Source organism: Dicentrarchus labrax, unplaced genomic scaffold (assembly GCF_905237075.1).
Source record: "Dicentrarchus labrax unplaced genomic scaffold, dlabrax2021, whole genome shotgun sequence".
NCBI classification, from domain to species: Eukaryota; Metazoa; Chordata; class Actinopteri; family Moronidae; genus Dicentrarchus; species Dicentrarchus labrax.
Window position 1 is genome coordinate 11,796,318 of NW_026136723.1, and position 22,595 is coordinate 11,818,912.

The following is a 22,595-nucleotide window of genomic DNA, read 5'->3' on the forward strand; positions in this document are numbered from 1 at the left end:
GTAAAAACAGGAAAATAAACTGCTCCCCTTAAGTCCACCACTGTGCTAACCAGTATATACAGCAGACAAATATTGATAATATGGCAACACAGTTCTGAAGTTACCATCTCTTTTGTCTCTCTGCCTCTGTGCCTACAAATAACCCACCTAATAAACAGGGACTGGGACAAGCAGAGAAGCAATGCGGCCCAGACTCTGGTCTGCTTCACTGGACCCGAACACAACCATTTCATCTGTTCAGCCAGCAGGCCAAATCAAGTGGTCTTTATTAAAGTCGCTTTGATGGATTCACCCCTGGCCTCCCCCGCTGTGATCTATCGCTTGTCCGGCCCTTGGAGGTCGTAATAAACTTGTTTAGCAATGGGGTCACTGCATGCAAGCAGAGAGAGAGAGAGAGAGAGAGAGAGAGAGAGAGGTGTGTGTGTGTGTGTGTGTGTGTGTGTGTGTGTGCGTGTGCGTGTGTGTGCGGTTGCGTTTCTGCTTGTAGAGTATGTCATCCGGTGTATCAGGTGTATCGTCACGACCAGTGTGTTGTACATCCATATAGCTGCTGGCACTGGATCCACTTGTGATTATGTTTGTAGTTTTCTCACAGATTGCATCATATATTTATACACACACACATTTAAACAATGGTCAAGCACAGCAACAGCGCTGTTATCCTTTTGATTAGTTTTACTTTCATGAGCAGCTCCTGCATATTTCCTAATGGAGTTGTAAATCAAAGGCAGCTGAGCCTGGGAAAGACCTTCAGAGATTCAGTGAAGTCACACACAGAGAAGCTATTTATTTGTAAAAAAACAAAAAAAAACAAAAGAATAATTTCCTATTTTTTTAACAATATTTTTTTCCATAACCAGAGAGCAAATATTTTTCTCTTTCTTAAGTATCTCCGAGACTGACTTGAAAGAGCAGGACATGTCAAAACACCAAGGCCTGACTCACACTTCATTACGCTTGTCTCATTTCTGCAGTTGTATTAAATTTGCAGCAGTCAGAAATGAATTGCGTTCAGTAATGTTCTGTCTGTCCTTTAGCGAATGAAGCGCAACAATTAGCAGCCGTTGTAGACCCGGTCAGCCCATGTCCTTGTGTGTCGTCTTCCAGTTAGCAATGGCTGCTGTCCCCAAGCGTACACTGGGACATCCAGGTCATTGTTAGTCGAGGTGAAACCCATCCGCTTTCTAATGGGCACCACAGGGACCAGTGTTATTGGATGATTCATCAGATCAATGGCCAGAACGTCTCATCCAGCATGTGTAGCTTGTTGGAGTTTATGTAGCCTACATGGTAACAAGCACCTGGCACTGTGGATTATAGGCGCCAAAGACTATGTGTTATTTTATTGTTTAAACAAAGTAAAAATTGAATTTACAACTTCGTTCCCAGATGTTATTACAAAATGTTTCATTTTTGAAAGTAAATCACACCAGTGAAAGTGTATGATGTACTTTTATGAGCAAAATCTCTCACAAATAAACTTTTATGAGAGGTGTGCCTGGAAAGAATCGGGGATATTTCATCCTGAAAAGCCCTTTGGAAGATACAGCAAAGGGCAAAGCCTGTTGCCGCTCTTTATGGTGTTGTTTTATTAACAATGGTAAACCACTGAAGTCACTGTAGGTTATCTTACGTTATAATGTGAATGAATTGAACTACAGTTTTAAACAGGTACTGATGTTTTATAGTCAAGTGATGCTACTGGAATAGAGTTACAATCAGGGCATTGAATATAGGAATTATAACTTAATATTAGACATTACATATATCACAAATACCAAGATCAAAGTTCACAAACCATTTAGTGTGAAATCGAGACTTTATAGTAAAGAGTTTATTTAATTAGTTGACTTTCTGTAAACTATACAAAAGACTGTGACTCATTGCAGTTTGGCCATATCGCTTCAAAAATGTATTTACAGCAAACAGACAACATAAGTTTTCATACTTTGATATAAAAATAGTTATAGCGATAAAGCGTCTCTAGGTTGATCAGTTGAATTTAATATTGGTTTGAGTAACTGGTCTTATGTAAGTGCATAATTTGACGTGATCCGTTGTGTTTTGTCATATGTAGCAAAGCTCAATACCCTCCATCTCCTTCCTCCCTTAAATATAGTCTGGGCACCTTTGTGAATATATATTGTTAGTGGAATTGCTGAGGACCTGCACATGTCCCCAGGCAAGTGCTTAAGCACCCCTCCAAGATGTCCAAAAGCTGAAACCATCAACAGTCTGATCTGAACTTCCTCCCATAATATACCATTTTCTGGATATTGTTCATTATATTCATCGGAGGTGACATTCATCTGACATCACGCCATCAGAAGTTTGCAGGGCGCACCATCATGGTTGTCATTGTAGCCATCAAATTTGGACCCTTCCAATAGTACCATTTGATGCCATTGTAGCGAACCACACTGGATGAGCCGGGGTAATATATGCCATTCAGGTTGGATGGACCGCAAGCCTCAAACCACCAACCTGCAGAGGAAATATGTCAGAGAGTTCAAGGAAAAAGTCTGAATTAATTGAATTCAAGCTCATGAAATGCAACACCCAAATGTACAGCTGTAAGTCAGCAGTAACTTTATATTGCTGCAGAGGGAAAATGAAATGCACTTCGGGACATTTACAAGGGGGTGGATAGAAATGTTTAACAAGGTGGGTTATAAGGAGAGACAGATTGAGACGGCGGTAGATGAGTAGCAGAAGTTGTGGGGGTGCTGCGTACCTCCAGATGCCAGCTGGGCGCACTTGCAGGTGCAGCGGTCGTTGTCTCTGTCCTTGGTGCTGAACTGGGTGCCAGTGTGCGTGAGGCTGCTGGTCCGTCCAGCTGTGCCACTAAAGCCCTCGGCATGAAGGCTGGATTTTGAGAGTGCAGAAAAAGAAATTCAGAAAAAAACCCTGCCGCAGGTGCTTTTATGCATTATTTAAACTGCGTTAGGCAACTTTGCTTGTTGGCAGCTCCAAATGGCAGCGAGCGGTTACTGCCCGAAAAAATGTTTGAACTTCAGTTCCTCTGACATCATATAATGTTATGTCTGTAAACTGAACACAGCACAATCATGTTTACCAAATCCGCTGGTCTGTGATTCCTTAATACCACAGGATACCAAAGGGATGAGAGAGGCAAAATATCTAACTTGGTGAGTCTAACTTTCTAGACAGTTTGTAGTTCACTTTTAATTTTTCACTCTTTGTCGGATTTGCCTCTGGGCATACCTGACATTAGAGCTGAAGTTGGGCAAATAGTGCAAATAGACAGCATCTTAAGTAGAGCAAAATCCAATGCTCCTCTACTGCAGCTCCACCTTGTCATTTATAGTTTGTGTAGAGGGTTGTACTTTTAGGTGGTGTATTATTCATATTAATAGTATTCAACTCAAAATACCCTGTATAAATGATCCCGCAATCAAAGATAATAAAGTTAAGTAAAAAATAGTGAAACAATATAAAGTAGTAAACACCTCTAAACCATTGGAGGAGATTATAGCCCTTTTAGTATATGTACAATACTTTTTAATACAAGGTAGCATCTCCCCTAGTTGCCAAACATCAATACAAAAACTAACCTAAAGAACTTCTCATTATTTTTCCTCCATGCTGTGCTTTGTGAAACAACCCAAACAGTCTGAAAGAAATCTCTGCCCAAGTTAAATTGATTTGCTCAATTATTTTCACACAGCGGCCCAGCAGAATCTGTGTGTGTGTGTGTGTGTGTGTGTGTGTGTGTGTGTGTGTGTGTGTGTGTGTTTGTCCATCGGTGTGTGTGTGTGTGTGCCAGTTCTGGTTTGAAGAGAGTGGACGAGGAGGTCAGCCCTGCTGTCTGGCCTCTCCTCTGCCCTGTCATTCTGTCTAGTTAGTACTGGACTCTCCCCTGAGTTATGTGACCCCCCTCCATAGCCCAGGGCACGCTGTCTGTGATGACTAAATGAAGAATCCTCCTCTTGAATTTGTAAGTTCAGAGGGCAGGGCAACACATCATGATGGGCAGCAAGAAGGGAGTTTGAAATGACAGTGCAGGGGACAGGAATAATGATGGCACAAGCAGAGACGCTGGAATAATACATGTGGGGGATATTTCGTTAGACGGCTTTAACTTTTCTCTTCATGAAGTATCGGTGGTGTGGAGAAATTTAAAATCTGTCAAATTAGACAGGATGGCAACCACAGGCTACAGGATATCCTATTGGAAAGAGTGGCCCCGTGGACTGTGCCAGCTCTTCCTACTTCCCAAAACATTTGCATTAGCCATGACTTCCTGATGTATTAGTTCAGCTATTCCGCCAATACCGCAGACCACAGGCTAATCCTTTTCAAGGTGACTGTCTTTTTATATTGTTATCGTATCCTTTAATGACAAATGTACTGTTGCATTAAAAGGAATGCCTTTACTATAAGAACGGCTATTCTTGGCTACCTCAAAGGGGAAAGTGGTCTGTCATGCTGATGATTAATGTATGAATAATGTTACTGAGTTTTAGGTGAAGACCTCCATGTTGCTCTAGGGAGCGACTGGATGCAGCTGAGGAGGCTTTGGCTGACTGGCTGCATAGCACCACAGCTCTGACTTGGGAGTTATAATATGAACCCACAAATGAAGCCAGCATCTTCAGCATGCTAGTAAAGCTGGTACATATTGAACTAGTTACACAGAACATGATCTCAGAGGTAGCAAGCTACAGAGGTGATTATATTCATTCAGGTGCTTCACCTCACACGGTGTAGCCTACAGCAACATTGTGAAACATTCAGTTTCATCGCGCTAATTATGTGGAACAAACTCAAGCAAATGCAATTTGCTGCACTATTAGGGAGCTTGGAAGGCATACACCCACATATGACTATGATTTGTCATCTCTCAGAGCATCAATCTCCATAAACTTCCCCAAAACAAGAGCAAATTCCTGTGAATTTAAATTAAATCTAAACTGAACTATTTTGGTTTGTATTTGATTTCTGTCTGTTTTTGGGGGAAGCATGACTTCAGCACACCCACACATAATCTTGTTAGTGATTGCAGGGTTAGCGGGGAGCTTGGTTTGAGTTGTCAGTTCCTGGCAGGGGCAGGTATTGCCAAGCGTTCCTGTTATACTCCAGTGGATGTGGCTCCCCTTTGGGGATTTTCAGGGGCAGCGGTAGCTGCGGTGATGGGAAAAGAAAAATGGAGGCAGTGGCTGCATGCCCTCCACTAAGCTCATCATTTTGAATGGCATTCTTAAAAATGGTCCAAGTGGTTCCTTAACTTCAGTGCTCAGGGATAAGCAAGCTTAGAGAAGAAGAGAATAGGAAGGTCAATAACCATTTCCAATTCATCGTGATATTAAGAGTCTTGCACCCAGAGAGAAGGCAGAGATTGACAGGGTGTTACTGCATTGCAATTATGCCTTTCACAATAGACACTTTACTGAAATGAAGGACCTTCATTATGGTTCTATTCATGTCTGATTTCTGACAAAGTGAAAGAAGTCCATGTACTAATTACTTACACTTTTGGTAATTGGATCATTTAATGATTCAAATAGTGAATTTTTATTTGAGCATAGCATCATTACAAGCCAAATTAAATTGGCCTGCATGTTCTGTTATAAATTAGAGTAATATGTCATGCTGTTAGGTTACCTGTAGTTGTTGTCCTCTCCGTCTATGCAGAAGCGATCATAATGTGAGAAGGCTTCATTCCCCTCTCTGTCTTTTAGCTGGACATGCAGACTGTATTCCTGGGAGCTGGTCAGCTTGTGGATGATATCATTCCCCAGCCAGTGTTCCCCAGACGGCTCTCCAAAGCCCTGGATTAGACACAAAGACAGAGAAACAATAGAAAAAGAAAATATTCTAACAAGGGGGCTGATTTTACCATGGACCTGCCAAGTGTTTTTGGAGTTAATACGAAAATGGACCTCAATTTAAGAAGTCACATTTATCATTCTGATGGGCTAAGGCTGTCCACTAAGTTTATGAAGTGAAATACTCCCAAAGCTAGGGACTGGTCAATTGAGACTTTAATTTGCCCTAATATCCTACCAGTGATCCATCTATGCCTGCAACACTTGCAGTAAAATAAAAACTGGCTTTGTGGTCTGTTTGTTCGAACTTTGGAGCTGGACCTGAACACAAGTTTTCTATCTCATTTTTGGCAATGGAAGACAACACTGACTAATAAACTGCAAGAATATATATATTAAAAAAAAATACATTTAGGTAAGAAATGTTCTGCTTTGCTACTTAAAAATACAGACAGTTGAAGCTAAACAAATGCAGATTGTTCCATACAGGTCACACAGGGGGTCAACGTGCTTTAATGAGCATGAAGAATTACCCCATTAAAACATAAAATGTCCTAATACTATAACCTCTCTGCACTGAATTGCCCCCCTCAAAATTAGTAGCTGGTTCAATGCTGTTAGAGGGCTTCTCGTTTGTAGATTGTATAAGCTGTATCAATAGAGAGTTTGCCAAACTAGGATTTATGTTATAATGTATAAATAGATAAATAATATAAGTAAATGACCTAACGTTAGCTAGCTTCATCGTAGCCAGATATCAATTAGGCATCAGCTAATGCTAGTAGACAGGAAACAATCCCTCAGTTATATTCTAACCCCATCACATTTATATTTTATTCTCTGCGGTCTCCAGACATTCAGAGCTGAGTAGAACCTTCTTCAGTATGTGAAATTGTAACATTAGCTCAGCATCCAAAAGACTGGGAGCTGTCAACAGAATCAATTTAGATGACTGATATCGGATATCTTTTTTCTTTATTCTTTATTGATATCTTCAACTTCAACTGTCAAATGTTACTTGTTATTCACTTCTTTGTGATAACCATAACTGGAAACTACATTGCAGTCATCATTAAATATGCTACTTGTAAATGCAATGATTAGACTACAAGTCAGAAAAAAGTCATTTTAGTAATTCCTGTAATGAAGGTAGTCTAGTGTTATCTCTAAATGTGAACTACAGTACATTTATCTGGGTTTCTAGATACAGATATATGCTATATATGCTATTGCTATATGTCTAATATAAAAAGGTCAGGTCTAATTACCTATTATATTCACACTCAACAGGTTTACAGTTTTCATAATAGAATTTATTTTCCACTTTGGCTGGAACAGTGACCCCGTCCCACACTGTTATGGCTCAAACACTGCTTGGGAGATTTTTTGACATACATGTTAGACAGTACTCTCCACCATCATCAAAACATCCATTGATTAAATATCTTTTGGAGGAATGGTGTTCATTCCTCCATTAGAGTTTAAAGACGTGTAGAAGGCAACAAACATTGAAACTGTTCTGGCAGCCTTACTAAGACACACTATTGTAGATTTTTCTTTGAGCTTATTAAACCATGGCTACATCATAGGGAGGTGGAATATGCAGAGACTGGTATATCAAAGAGAAATGTCAAGGATGTAACTCCAACTGTCAACGTTAAACGATATGAACAGGTGGAAGGCACAGTAATATTATTATGACTTCACAAAGGAAACCGCAGCATTAATTGAAAATAGATACACGCTTTGGCTTTGACAGAAATGGGTCACTCCAGGGATATGACAATAACATGTAACGTCCCATTCAAAGGCATCTCGCCTTAAAAAGATGGACGAAATATGGTTTCAATTATTGAATTTCACGGAGGGCTGGAAATTTGCTTGACTGACACAACTGAAAGTGAGGAGTTGATTCACAGTGTGAAAAAGACAGTAAGGATGCATATGTTATCTGGTCAATAAGCATATAACTAGGACTGACTACTTCTATAATTACACCTTCACTGTGAACAATCAAACTCTACATCTGCAGATTCGAAGCATTCTTTTCTTCGGTGTGAGAGAAGGACCTTTTCTCCTTGTTTACCTGTGAATTCTAAGTCACTTTGTCTAGCTGTCATACTCGCTGTTTGTTATTGGTCGTAAGTGAGAGTAAATATATATTGAGAGCCTTGGAGCATTTATCATTTTACCAGCAGGCCTGGGTGCAACATTTGATCAACACTGACCACATTTTATGAGAATATTGAGTGTGGACGAAGGCAGTGAAGTATTTCAGTACATATGTTATCTGCCATCTACAGGGCCCCTGTGCTCCCACGCCCCAACTGGAACCAAATATTTATCATCCACTTGTAAAAATATTGTTCTTGAAAGAGGTTTTTAAGCTTTTTGTGGTCACTCTCTTCCTCACTCTGTTTGTAGTCACAGTCTTCTCTGTATTTTATTTCCTACGCATGCTGCGGCAATTGATTTGTTGGCGTGGGTGAGAGACAAATTGCTACTCCGCTCAATCCCAAACTAGCCTCGCTCATTTGTTCCGTGTGTAATTTAACACAGTCGAAAGGGCTTACAAGCATGTGTTTTTCTCTGTTTTTCTTTATTGCGCAAACACAATATCGATTCTATTGAGAAAACGTTATGATGAGATAGAAAAAAGCATTATCTAAATGTAAGTCCAAAAACAAAATATAGTTAGAGTCTCTTGTGGACAATTTTATTATATCCAGTTTGTATTTGGAAATGTTGTTACTTTCATCACCACACACTAATTTCCCTACACGGGAAAGCTATTGGGGTTTTAAAGATGGATACAAACAGTAGTGCTCTGTGGGTCAATGAAGTACATGACTTGTGTGTGTGTTTGTGCACGAGCGTGTGTATATGGGTGTGTGGGAGTATGACAGGGAGAGGGAGCGAGAGCAGGTGCAATAACATGGGGGGTGGTAGAGAACATGAGGGCGGCCAAATACAACAACCGCAGGTCACCTGGGATCACAGGCTAGCCGGTATCCCACGCCTCTCCGTGCCAAACCGTCCGTGGACGTTATTGGAACCTCCTGTCATTCCCGCAATACTGATCCACACTACCTATACTGACAATGATGCACCTTAACCCTAGCCTCCGCAGAACTCACCATTTTGTAGTCCCTCCACCCACGATGGAAGTCAACGGAGCCGTTTCTCCGATGCTGCAGCACTGTCCACCCACCACCTCTAGTCTTCATATCACAGAACACCTGTAAAAATAAAGGCACATTACACCAAGATTCTATTCTTTAGGACTGGGTTACACAAAAAGAGTTGGTGAGATTCTTCTGATATGATCAGATGTTTCCCATTTTTAAAGCTGAAATAGTGGATTGTTTTTGCCACTTGGGGGCAGCGGAACAAGCGGTAAACACAACATTGATATATTAACTCCTAATAGAAGCCACATTTGTCTCAATAATTGTACACATTCACTAGAAGCAGAGCATTGCTTTGGAGTTGTGTTGCAAGCAAATGTAAATCCATTATTTACTATTTAATCTCCACCAGCTGCTGAGATACAAGTCAGTAAAGTCAGATCTGACATTTTAGGGGACATAAACATAGGAAAAACACATTTGTGAGTGGTGGGGATCTTTAAAGCTGTCATACAAAATTAAAATATATTATTATTTAACACTGGAGGCTAACCAACCAAAAACAAATTGAGATGACATCACATCTTACAACATTGGAGGGGTCTACAAGTGGAAAGTTGTGATAAAAATTGCAAGAAATGACAAGAAATATAGCACACCATTAGTGTTTATGTAATTTGAAGAATGCTGTGGAAGCTTCTGGAGGGTGGGGGTGGGCAACATTTCAGGGTGACACGCAATGATATGACCCAGGTGGGAAGGAAAAACTAATGTATCAACATGTTTTCTTATCCCCTTGAGTGGGGGTTGAGGAAGAGGCATCTGTGTTTTTGGTTACACACACTCTTTTCTTTCTTACTTGACTACATATTTTGCCATGTGTAGATACTGTATGTTTGGGAGAACAAATAGGAATGAATTGCACTTATTCATCTAGTGACAGAATTTGAAATCTAGACTTGTTAAGGGACTTGTTTTACACATTCAAGGTGTTAAACTGGACATATTCCAGCTTCCCTTAGGTATCGTGATTAAATGACTGTGTGAATTTCTTCCGTGGGTGGTAAGATTAGATGCTTTTTGTTACTGAAATCCTTTTTAATTGAAGTGCATTCAGCCTGCATACCTCAAGGCTGCCGGGTGGTACTTTTCTTAGACACTGTGTTTGAATCTCAGTGTTTTCACGTCAAATTATAGATATTGCCAGTGACATTTCTGACTCAATTACAACCTCTACAACCTGCAGTGTGGATCATTATGGATGAAACCAAATTGATTTGCTTTACCGGTTTCTTGACTGTTGTTCACCAAACAACCGCCCTGACCTGTCTCAAGGGTCATGCAGTATAGATGCTGGTATGTGCACAGCATCCCAAGGGGTCTCTCGATTTCAACGTCTCTCCTGGCTATTTTCTGCTAGAAATGAAATGAGAGTTTCCAGCTCTTTCCCAGAATAGGAAAGCTAAATCAAGGTCAAAAGGCACTCAGATCTTTGACTTCAGAAAACAGAACAGACTGGCAATATGCTGTGATTATCCTCTAGGACATTAAGCCATTGGTCTGGCCTTAAAGGCATCACGCTGAATATAAAAACAGGGTCTTAAAATAAAATTCTGTGGTCGTTACTCTGATTTTGATCAGATCCATATTTAATACTTCAAATTCACTTACTATTATTATTAGCCAGCAAGGAGTTGCATGGGGCCAAACCCATTACAATAAAATGCAGAAATCCAGACAACTAAAGCATTATTATGATTTTAAAAAAAGATTATGCAGTAGTTATTGTTTGTAAATGGCTCTCGGGGGAAAATGTTACTTCACAATATGTGTTTAGTGAGAAGCAGAGAGAAAGAAGCCCTAATGTGTTTAATTTTATGAGCCCTGTGCAAAAGTATGCACAACAGAGTTCTGAAAAATTGAAAAAGAAGTCGATCCAAACTATTAATTATTTGGTTTATAAACATCATCATTATTCACATTGGTCATTAAGAGTTAGGTAGATGAATGGATCTCATATAGGAATATCTGCATTTCGCACATGTGTATGCTTTTTGTCTCTTGTCCAACTGAAAAAGCCTGCTCTCTGCTTTGAAAATGGGGCAATTTGTATCTGCCCCACTTCTTTTACGCAGCCACCCAGATTACCAGCCACATTGGAATTAGATGGCATAGATTGAAAGCAGCAATGATTTGGGGAGTACTAACATCAGTGGAAACGTACATTGGCCCCAGTTGGCAGGAAACACATGGCACCAATGCCTAACACCTGGCTGCCTTACCCACAGGAAATGAAGAGGAAGAACAGGGGAAAACAGAGTCGATAGGAGATGGTGCCAGCCAGCAAACTAGACTGAAAGTAATGAATAACAAAAAACTGTTTCACTGTTATCCATCCTCTTCTGTGGAAAGCTCTGAGAGTGAAGAACCCAGCCAAGAATGCTGTGATTCAAAGAAAGGATAGCCTGCTGGTGGATGTCATGGTTGACTTGGCAAGGAATAGCTACTTCAGGTCAGCAGAGGTACCTTCTAAGCTCTTCTGACTTTGCATTCAGCAGTGCACACTCACTCACCATGAAGCCTGCGGGGCATAATGCTCCTGTTGCTTATTATTTTAGCTCTCAGTAACCCAGCATGGCATTTCCATCAACCTCCATACCCTAAACCCCTGCAAATTACCATTACATCAGAGTAGTTTGTCCTCCCAGTGTTTACTGCGGTCCGACAAATAATGATAAGCCGCCTGAATGCCATTATGTAGTGTGTGTGAGCGTTACATTATGTAGGCTGGAGTGAAATTACGCCAGTACTAAATATGAACTTACCAAAAAAGTTTCACGTCACAGGAAGTTAGGTGATATTTGCAAGAAAAGGCCAGTGACCTTTAAAGTTTTACTACCTTGACAGTCTGGGTGGAGTTGGGGAGACGTATGCTATATATTCCACTCTCTGTCGCTCCTGATCCCAGGATCTCCGCACAGTCCCTGAAACTAAGCGGCTCCTCCTTGGGAACGTTGGAGATTTCTGTAAAAACATACAGGCATTTATTTACAGATGGCAACCTTATGGGTTTTGCACACAAATCCCAACCCAATATGTGAGTTCTCTTGTAATGTTAAGCTGTGGCTTAAGCGTGCAATGTCTGCGGTGCATGCATGTACGTAGGGTGAATTACAAGCTGCTCTAGGTGTGATTTTTGTTGTAAAATGATGAAACCACAAATCTCATGCATTAAATTCTGGTATTTATTGATGCTATTAATCAGGGTTTTTTTGCACTAGTAATGAATCATAGGAATGCAATGTATAATTGTACATACTAGTAAGTACTTCATTATTTCATATTGTTAATATTTGCTTCTCTCTTTTAAACCTACACAACATTTTCCTTATGTAAATATATCTTTCCATCTATCTTATCTCTTGTTTAAAATGCTGGCAGTACAATTTGCTCATACAAAGACAGCAAACCCCTCAGCCTTACCATTGCAGTGGTTGACCATAGCCAGCAGCTGCTGAACGGTGTCCGTGAGCACGGCCTGCTGTCTCTGTAGCGTGGTGCTGTTGAGTGTGGAGCTTCCCAGTTCACCCTGGAACTGACTGACCAGTCGACTCTGCCTCTCCAGAAGCTCTTGAAGCTGCTGCTTTTCGCTCTCCAAGCCCTGCAGCTCCCTCCCATACCGAGCCTCCAGCGCTAAGAGCCTCTGTTCCAGAAAACTGCCAAAGCCAAAAGCAAAATATCATTATGAGTCTAGTGTTGACTGAAGACACATCACAGTGCACTGGAGACAAGTAAAAGTACAAAGACATATTATCATATCAAGTGTTAAAATGCATATTGAATGGTACGGGTGGCAGAAGATATAAGAGAGTGGTGGCAGTTGGAAAATCCATTCATTCAGGATTTACCTTTACAGCAGAGGTTGCACAAACTTGCACATTTACATGAGGATGACTAATAGACATGAGCGTGACAGTCTCATTGGGCTAACATCATATAAACACCTGTACTGCAGCAGCATTCACAGATGGGCCTGCATGCTAAGCCTCTCGATCATAGCCACGAGGCAACAATCTGACAACGTGTGCGCTGTGTGTGCGTGCGTGCCCAAGTGCCACACCCCCACCTCCAAATGAAGATCATAAATCCCTGCTGCCGGATCTTTATGGCTTTGACTAACGACTCTGCAGCAGTTATTTATTGAAACAATCCAGCCACCCAGATTGAACAAGCTACTTTTCAGCCCTGTGCACACACAGCCGCTGCACTAACATGTATCCTCAATCTCCCGCTTTAGGCAGCGACTCAGTATGTGGCCTGGAAGGAAAGCTGGATCAATCCAAATCATTTTTAGCATCCCTTCCATTTCATATTTGCTTTGTGGGGGAACACTCAATAAAAGTGGCAAACCGAGCTAACAAATTGTTCTCCATTATGTGTATTTTACTTTGAGGAACAGTCAATGTGTAGTGCGCAGCGGTAAACCAGCACAGCAATGTTTAAACAGTTAGAGGGTTTGACAGAACAAACATGGCATTCTGGATCACATTGCATCCTGGGCAATTAAATTGTTATGCTTATGATCTTGTGCTATTTATTATTATTGTAATATATATTGCTATTAGACTGCTCTCACACTCTTTCCACAAAATTCTCATCTCCCTGCCAATAGTATTTTACATTTAATGCCTGTGAAAACAAACATGTCTCTGCTCTTTTTGGTTGGCAGCGGTTCAAATTCTGGCTTCATGCCCTCAAGGATCAGCGGCAGTAGCCCCCTACAACCTGCAATCCTCATTTCCTTTTTATTCCACAGCTGGCTGGCTGCAAATCTACTATGACCTTTCTAATTTCATGGGTCCCGTCATGGCGTTTATCCTTGTGAAGATGAATTCATTTATTTACATGTCAGAGCCATGTCACCGACTTGAAGGACGAGGGCCAGAGGGCAGAGCGGGGCCTAGCAGGGCCAGATGTGTAACAGGTGTTAGAGCTGGGGCACTGTGTTCTCCACAGTCACACTTGGTACAGATGGATGGAGACATAAACAATCAGATACAAAGAGAGAAAACAACCCGCTCCCTTTCACACCGCCCAGCACCCTGTCCTTAAACCCTGCTGGCCTTAATTTGACCTTGTGTTCCTAGAGAGAAGAATGGGAAACCCCTCCTAACATGCACTGCCTATTCACTGGCAAACACACACACACATGCCTGCACAATACACATTATATGGTTGTTAAGTGCCCTGTTTTTCAGATCTGCAGAAGTCACTCAGCATATTCTTTTCCAGCTGTTGTTTCATACCATATTCAGAATACAACATTTTTGAAGCCCTTATGCCACCCAGTGTCAAGTAGCTTTTTCCTGAGATCCATTCTTTGGTGCTCAAGAAGAGATGTGTGTTATGTTTCCTACAGCAACCACAACAGCTCATTTGGAATCAGTAAGGGAAAAGCAGCAAAGAAAATAGCGCCACCTACAGTCTCTAAAGACTCACAAACAGAATATCCAAAAAAAAAAAACACTCAAATTTCGGCATAATATAACCTTGTGTTGTCCAAAAGTTTGAGAAAAGGGGGAAATAAAGTGCCTATTCTCTAAATCTACCATCAAACCCACCTCAGAAGTGTTGCAGTGCCTAAAAAATTATTTTGAGGTGTGTGTGTGTACTCACCTGTTTTTATCACTGAGGCGCGAGATCTCCTGAGTTTGCAGGAGAATATGTTTCTCCAGCCGGTTAGTGAAGAGCGAGTACTCGAGCAGCTGGATCTCCAGGCGACTGGTCTGGTTTAACACCTATAGATTGATCAAATAAATAAATAAATAGCAGAAGAATAACTGTCACAGGTTGAAGAATGGGTGGGAGTGATGAGGGACACTGATGAAAAGACTGATGGAGCTGAATTATTAAAAATTACCCTTGGGGATGAGTAATGTCGCACAGCACATCACAAGGCTCATAATGCTATTTCTTTGATCTTAGAATGAAAACGTGTGCAAGAATTATCTCATACCTCACACCTGTGACATGTTTTTGAAGTTGGAGATGAAACAAAAAGTTAAACAAAGCAGCTCAGCTATTTGTACAGGTTGCGGTTTCATATCGACTTTGATAAGAGAAAAAGAAAGCATGGGGACCAAACAGCCCAATCTGTAATAACAGCTCTGTGGCATGATTGAAGACACATCTGTGTTGTGCTACTAAGTTTTATGTTTTAATTGGCTTGTTGTCAGACACCGAGCTCAGCTCGTTGTGTCAATCAGACCCTGTAGAACCAAATACCAGCTGTTTTAAAGCAGTTGCCGCCACCTTTGGGCATGGCTTCTCAGCGGGTTACATCTGATTTACATTCAATTAGCTATTCGCCAAGTGTTTCGCAAGTGACATCATTTGTTTTGGCATGGGTGTGACCCGCACAGTTGTTCATTTGGATTGGCTGCAAACAAGTTATCTCAGGCTCACTAAAACGCTTCCTGATGGGCTCACCTGGGTCTCAACGTCTGTCAGTTTGCGGGTCTGCTCGGCTGATTGGCTGAGGAGGTTGGTTCCCATTTCCAGCATGGCAGCTGTCTGGGTGTGTACGGCCGTTCTCTTCATTTCCTCCATCCCAGAGCGCACATTCTCCTGGATGAAGTTCTCCAGCTGTAAAAGAACAAACAGACTGAGAATATTATCCAGGATGTCAGATCCCCTGGTTTCATTGCGGTGATAATCATATTTAAGGAGGTATGTTCATTGACTAATGCAGTGTGAAAGTAGAAACCCTGGAGTCTTTTTCAACTCTTTTCAGGTATTACAATGGAGTCATAGAATATGCTTAGGGTGCTTACAGTGTCTCGCCATCCATCTATTCATCTGCAGCTCTACCTCAGGCATACCAACCCCTACATTAATAATTATGCAGTGTATAGGCATTTCAATGGGATTTCAAAAAGAGCAGTAATGACACTAAGAGGCTGACATTATGATATTCGTGTACAGGACTTCAGGGATAGTTGCCTGCACTCTGTAATAAATAACAAGCCCAGAGAAAGAAGCATTGGCAAAACCCATCATATGTTGCACCAGGAGTATAAATAGGATGACATCCATCTTGCTCCAATAAATAGATTTTCTTATTAATGTGGTCGGTTGGAGCAAACGGCATCTTGAAGACAAATTTAGCTTTTCCGACCGTGAACAATGAAGTTTTGCTTGATGTTTAAAGGGCAATGGTCTGTGCCTAGCAATAAGGCAGAGTAGAATATTGAACAATAATATTTATGACTTTTCTAGGGAGTGATCAGACTTTACTCATTAAACCACATGACTGGAAAATGAAGTCTCGAAGGAGAAAGCATTCAAAACAATCCAGCTAATGGGTCGGTATTTGCAAAAATCGAAGAGAATTCAAATGAGAATAAGATTGTTTTTTTCAATGCAAATGCCCATTTCAGAGAGGAATGAGATTATGATAATGCATTGCCACAGGAGAGGGATTTTTCTATTTTTTATGCAGTATAAAAATACTGATTCAAGTGGGCAAATAGAGATGAATGGCCAATTAAATTGTTTGCCTCCTTGTAGTCTTTCTCTCTTTGTCTCTTACTTCCTCTTGAGATCTCTCACTAACTCCCTCTTTCATTAAAACACCCCCCCCTCCTCCCACTTGCTCTGTAAATCCATCTCTCACATTTTGCTACCTCAGGACAACTGAGACGGCCGAAAAAATCCCCTCATAACGAAGGTTATGAAGAGATTACCAAGCGGATTAAAGCCAACTCCAAAGGAAGAACCAAAGATCCCTGCATCATAATCAGCCTCGTGTATTGAAGCTGCTATCAGCCGCCTGTCCAAAGTGTGCCTATTACAGCCGTCTGTGATAGAACTCAATCCAGAGGTCTTGATACACTCCATCTCCCACTGCCATTTGCATTAATTGCTGCTCTGTCACATTCTGCTCCATGCTGCCAGATAAATCACATTTGGGACACAGTATAATTCTGTCTTATTGTGTCTAGCAACATAGAAGGGATCAGTGCTGAGAAAATCCTTGGAGTATCACTTGATATCTTAATTGGTGAGCCAATAGACACATTTGTTCTCAGTTACAATTGCAGAGGAGAGGGGGAACATATCTGGTGCTCTGGAAAATGATAATGATGGGCTGAGAAAAGATGGCTATGATTGTGAGGAACGATACATTTCTGTCAAAAAATGACTGATATGGCAGTGCCGCACGATGTAAATCCACCTTTCGCCCAAGATACATTAAGTGTATTGTAGGCCTTAAAGATCAGCGCACTAAAATGACAAAGAAGCATTTTTTTTTTTTACGAAAATAAGCAGCAAAATCTCCTTCTAGAAACAATCTCTGCGTTGTTCTGATTAATCCATATATCTCACTGTGGACAGTTTTCATTAAAATTACTTTCTCTTAATTAGTTTGTCCCAATGAGTGGTTGATAGCATGCTCTTGGGGATTTTTTTTCCGGAGAGAGATGTTGCTGTGGAATTGTTTTCGTCTGGAGTTTGGCAGTGTCGATCCACCACTTTAGTCTCCGTGGAAACATCTAAAAAAAAAATAGAATGGATTGCCATGAAGTTTTGTGCAGACATTCATGGTCCCTAGCGGAATTACTTTTGTGATCCTTGACATTTCATCTAGGTCAAAGTTACTAAATGGATTGGAGCCATACTTTGTACAAATATTTACAGTCCCAATATAATATATCTTAATTACCTTGATGACCCCCTGACTTTTCCTGTAGTGCTATGATGAGGTTGACATTTGTGTGTTTGAGTGAAACGTCAACTACTGGATGGATTGCCTTAAGATTTGATACAGACATGTATCCCTTAGGATGTATTGTAATAGCATTGGTGATTTGTCCAGTCCTTTGGTTTATGGCCAAACGAATGACAATCCCAACAGCCCCATCTGTCCTCCATGTTTAGTGCTGGTTTGCTAATGTTTGCATGCTAACAATGGAAACTAAGATGGTTAACATGGTAAAAGTTAAACCTGCTAAGCAGCAGCATTGGCGTATGCTGAGCATATGGACATTAGCATTTAGCTCAAAGCATTGCTGTGCCTAAGTAAAGTCTTCTTGTTTAAAGCATTTTTTCAATGCTCTTAGCACCACAAACAAAATTCCATTCACCGCTGTCATTACAGATGTAGAAATCTCAAATTCTTGGCCAGATAAAACCAAAACTATATCTTGCCGAGATGCCCCTAGAGATATATAGAAAGAAAAATGTTTTTGTAATTTTGACAAACTGACTTTTAAAGGCGATAGTCTGAGATTGTTTAAGAAGAAGGAAATGGGTGTATGTTTAAGGAAATAAAAGAAAATGGAGACCAATTTGATAATGTGAGTAATTTGTGTGACATACTTTAGTATTGGCTTAATGAAATATTACTGGGCCAAGAAATCGGGTTGCCAAGGGTAGCCACCATGATCTCTTTGCAATATTTCTGCATTAGCATAATCCGCACAGGCTCTTAAAAGCACTAACAAAAGCATGCTCACATCCCTTTTTGCAAACCCTCAGGGCAGGAGAAGGCGAAAGGGACTAGATGGGGGGGGGGTTACGTTGGGGGTTAGAACAAAAGAAAACAAACATACTAGTTTCTACTTGGAAACACCAAAGAAGGAATCTGGAACATGAATACAGTCCTGTTGCACTCGTCTACTTTCAGATTCCTCTGCGGAACATGCTGAATTAGTCTGTGTGCTCTTAAGTTTGTGTGTGGGTGTGTGTTTTCTTTCAAGGGTTTTGGGTGGAAGGCTCACAGTAAGAATCATACCATCCCTGGGGAGCTTTGAGTGCGATCGTATAAAGTTTCACAGACACACCGACACACATGCCTCAAGCTCTTCCGCATGCATATTGCCAATTTCTCCCCAGGCGTATGCAGATAGGCTTAATGAGCTCCACAAGGTGCTGAAAAGGCCTTGCCATCTGGGGTCAAAGGTCAGTATACCCATGTGCATATCTAAAAGAGGCTCTCCAGGGTCGCGCTGTGTTTGTGTGGAAATCCCACCTACAGCGAGATCATTTATGCATCACTGTGGCCTGTTGGGGGTAACTTGGTGAAAGGTTGGATCTTTGTGTTCATTCCAGACGTTATGTGGAGGAAGTTTGGCAACAGTACAAGATATGTGTCAGCAGAGCTTTTTCTGATTTAAACAGTATTTTCGTTATGACTGCTCATATCACAGCTCTGGTGAGGAGAGAGTGGGAAAGAAGAGACTTCATGCTACACAGAATATGTCCAAGACATGTGTAAAATGTGATGCTTTTGTATTTTACAATTTAGTGCTTTGCGAGATGTATGCATGAATAATGAACTGCATGAAGGAACGTGTGTGTGTGTGCTCCCTCACTTTCTCTCCCTCGCTCTTTCTCTCACATACACATACACTGTGGCCTCATGGGATGCTTCCCATGGAAGCTAGGTCTCCAGTTCATAGACTGAGCATCAGACAGAGTGTACACAGGGGAACTGAATGTGTATGTTTTCATATGTGCGATTCCGAGTGCGTGCCAGGAGAGCGTGAGCGAGATAGACAAAGAGTTCGAGATCTGATAGTCGAGAAGTCAAGGTGTGAGTTGAGACACATTCATCATCCCGGAGGTGCAGAACGGTCCAGATAGAAGTGAGGGAGATGGATAGAGAGGAACAGGGTGTCAAAAGAAAATGGACGCTGGGGAAAGGGAAGGAAAGAAAAACGCAGACAATTTTGTGGTGAGCGAGAGCTAGAGTGGAAAGTGACAGGAGCACAGGAAGAGCTTTGGCACTCATAATACCCCATTTTCCAATCCTGAAATATAATCAACATGTTTGCTCTCAGACGGCCAATCCAAACACTCGACACAAACCCTTATAATCGGCCCAAGGATTAGTGTATACCATAAATATTCTGTGAGTGATGCAGACAAGAATAGAGAGACGGGTGGAGAGCAGTGGCATGTCAGTCAGTCTCTCCCAGACAATGGCCCAACACTGATTCTGTGCCCTGATGACCTTAGCAATGAAAACACTATTGTGAAGCCACTTTTAATCGCATCATTTCATTTTAGTCAGTCATAATCTGAGCTAAATGGAATTGCAAAGGCCAACAGCCCGGAGAGAGAAGCTGAAATGTGTCTCCAGCAGATAAACAAATATTTTTCACTGAGGAAAGTGTTATATTTGTGTGTCAGCTGAGTCTGGTACAGAGAAGTTTTAAACGGGCTAAACCATGAGTCAAAAGTGAAGTTTTCATGTTCTTGATGCCTTTTGGGGGGGAATACTAATTTAGCAGGTTTAACTGTGTTAGACATATTTGGCATCGTCTGATATGAGCAAACTTATTTCATCTTGTCTTTCTCCTCTCGCATGCAACAGGGAGTTCTGGCATCCCAGTGGTCTTAAATAAAGACACACACTCGTACACCAGGCGTTGTCATGGAGCCAGATATGCATACAGCAAGCATCCAGGAAAATCCCAGCTAAGCACTGAACTTATCAATAATGAAGGCTTGTCAACAGATGTTATTGGATAGTGTATCCTGTGGACATCCCATGCTTCTTTTTGTCAGAATTCAGTTTGAAGGTCTGCAGGCTGCAATGTGACATGTGGAAACAGACAAGAGGAAGTCAGTGTGACAGCAAAGCAGAGACATACCTTCTGTAGCCACTGGGTGTTATTCTCCATGGCACTCTCCAGACTCTCCAGCTTCCTCTCCTGCCAGGAAGGCCTTTCCTTTTGGGCCTGCCCCGGCTTAGGTTGGCTTGTATCGGGCTCTGCCTCGGGTGGGGAGTCCCTCTGGAGGGTGTTTGTGACTTGGAAGTCCTTTAAGGGATGGCAGTGCTCCACCTCAGGGAGGATGAAGGTGTAGCTGCAGGCGCCGTGCTGCACGCGGTGCTGTCGGCGCTCTGAGCCAATCGCGGTGGCCAGCAGGTAGGCCAGGTAGGCGAGGGTCAGGGCCAACAGGCGGCCCATGTCAGGGGAAAGAGAGGGAAAGGGGAGGGAGGGAGGAGAGGGGAAGAAGGAGGTCACTCCACCTGGCAGAGCAGAGAAGTGGGTCAGGTAAGTTTCCCCTTTGGCCCTCTATCTCTCCTGTATCTTTTTCCGACTCTTGTTAAAGTGTCCCTCAAGACTCTGTCTTCCTACTGTCTTCTCAGTCCAGCCCCTGCTGCTCCTGTCTCTGTTTTATCACTTTCTCCTCTCCTCTTTTGGCTGGTCCTCCTCTTTGCTGTTGCATCCAGAAGTCTTCTTCTGCCCAGTTCCTGTTCCCGCTGTTCCTCGTGAGGACAGACAGAAAACACACACAGGAAAAGGGGATTGCCTCCTATTGTAACTCTAACAATCAGCCAGCGCATGCAGCTCAGTCCAGGAAACCAACAGCAGACTTTCCCCCCACCATTTATCTCTCTTCTGAAAACTTGCTTTACTCACTGCCTTCTTTTCAAGCTGCTGGAGTCCATGCGTTGGTCCGGAGGAGATGGAAGAGGAGGGGTGGAGTGGAGAGTGGCCCGCTTCAGGATGTTGGCTGAAGTGGTAAAGCTCTTAAAGTAGAGAGAGAGAGAGAGAGTGGCGAACCTCTCTACACACACCTACACACACACCTACACATACACACATATACACACATGCACCTCCTTAGCACATAATCACTCAGCCACCCTTCCCTCTATCACTTTCTGCCTCTCTCTTGCGGTACTCCTGTTTGCGGGGGTTCGAAGAGGAAGCTACAAAAATACACACAGCCACTCTGCTCACCACAAGAGCAAGAACTAGGAACTTTCTCTGACAACTTTTTGCTCCCTCCCATTCTCTCCTTCTCTCCCTCTTTTTTCTCTCTCTCTGACATTCAAATGTGCTTTATTAGCATGACCATAATTAATTAAGTGCAGTACTGCACAAATGTGTTATACATAGGTTCAAGTATATTTAAAAAGGTAAAAAAAAAAAAAAAAGAAATGATTTCCTAGACTGCATTTGTCAGAAAAAGGCTGTGAGATATGGTCAAAAGTTCTGGAAAAAGCTTGTAAGGGAATCTTGAAATTATTACAAATATGTGGTCAAGAATTAACCTTCATGTTGAGACAAATAATATACTGTGGTTTAAAAAAACAAATACTACAAGGAAATCATTCAAAACAGAACTATTAAAACTAGATAGTTAACAATGTGATATAGTGGTAATGATGAGTGCCATAGGATAAGGAAAGAGATAACAAGAAAACAGGAGGTAGTTTGTTGTTGTTCTGCTGCTTTTCCCTCAGGCTGTTACATGCTCTGACATATTTTGCTGTTTCCACAGAAATGTCAGTTTGTCAGTTTTTTTAAATATTGTTTTGGTCTAAGTCTCTTGCTATTGGAGTTTTATTTTTGGTGAAGAACTTGGTTTCCATGTTTTGACACAGGCTGCGGTGTAACACCATGTGTTGTTCTGTTTCTGCCTCTTGTTGTTGGCTGAATTGACTGCTGCTTTCTCTGGTTTGCCAGAAATTCGTCTCACTTTTTGTGTAAGGAAATACCCTTTAACTACAGTGATACTGCAGCTATTGTGTCTATTTTCAAAACGTGTTTTTGGAAATATTTGTTGTCTACGTGTCTTAAGCTTCAAGACTCTCGGTTGGCATTTCCCATGGCAGTGTTGATATCTGAAAGCTCATATAGCGTTGGCTATCAACTGT

General features: G+C 41.6%; 1 protein-coding gene across 1 annotated transcript; it reads right to left on the reverse strand.

The window, feature by feature from the left end:
- Positions 1-762: 762 nt before the first annotated feature.
- Positions 763-21,670, reverse strand: angpt2b (angiopoietin 2b). The gene is made up of 10 exons (XM_051390108.1): positions 21,352-21,670; positions 20,578-21,191; positions 15,407-15,562; positions 14,594-14,715; positions 12,401-12,633; positions 11,817-11,941; positions 8,927-9,028; positions 5,626-5,792; positions 2,735-2,865; positions 763-2,484 (listed from the first exon to the last, which is right to left on the reverse strand). The coding sequence occupies exons 2-10, from the start codon at positions 20,893-20,895 to the stop codon at positions 2,324-2,326; spliced, it is 1,515 nt and encodes a 504-aa protein (XP_051246068.1). The 5' UTR covers positions 20,896-21,191; positions 21,352-21,670; the 3' UTR covers positions 763-2,323.
- Positions 21,671-22,595: the final 925 nt, after the last annotated feature.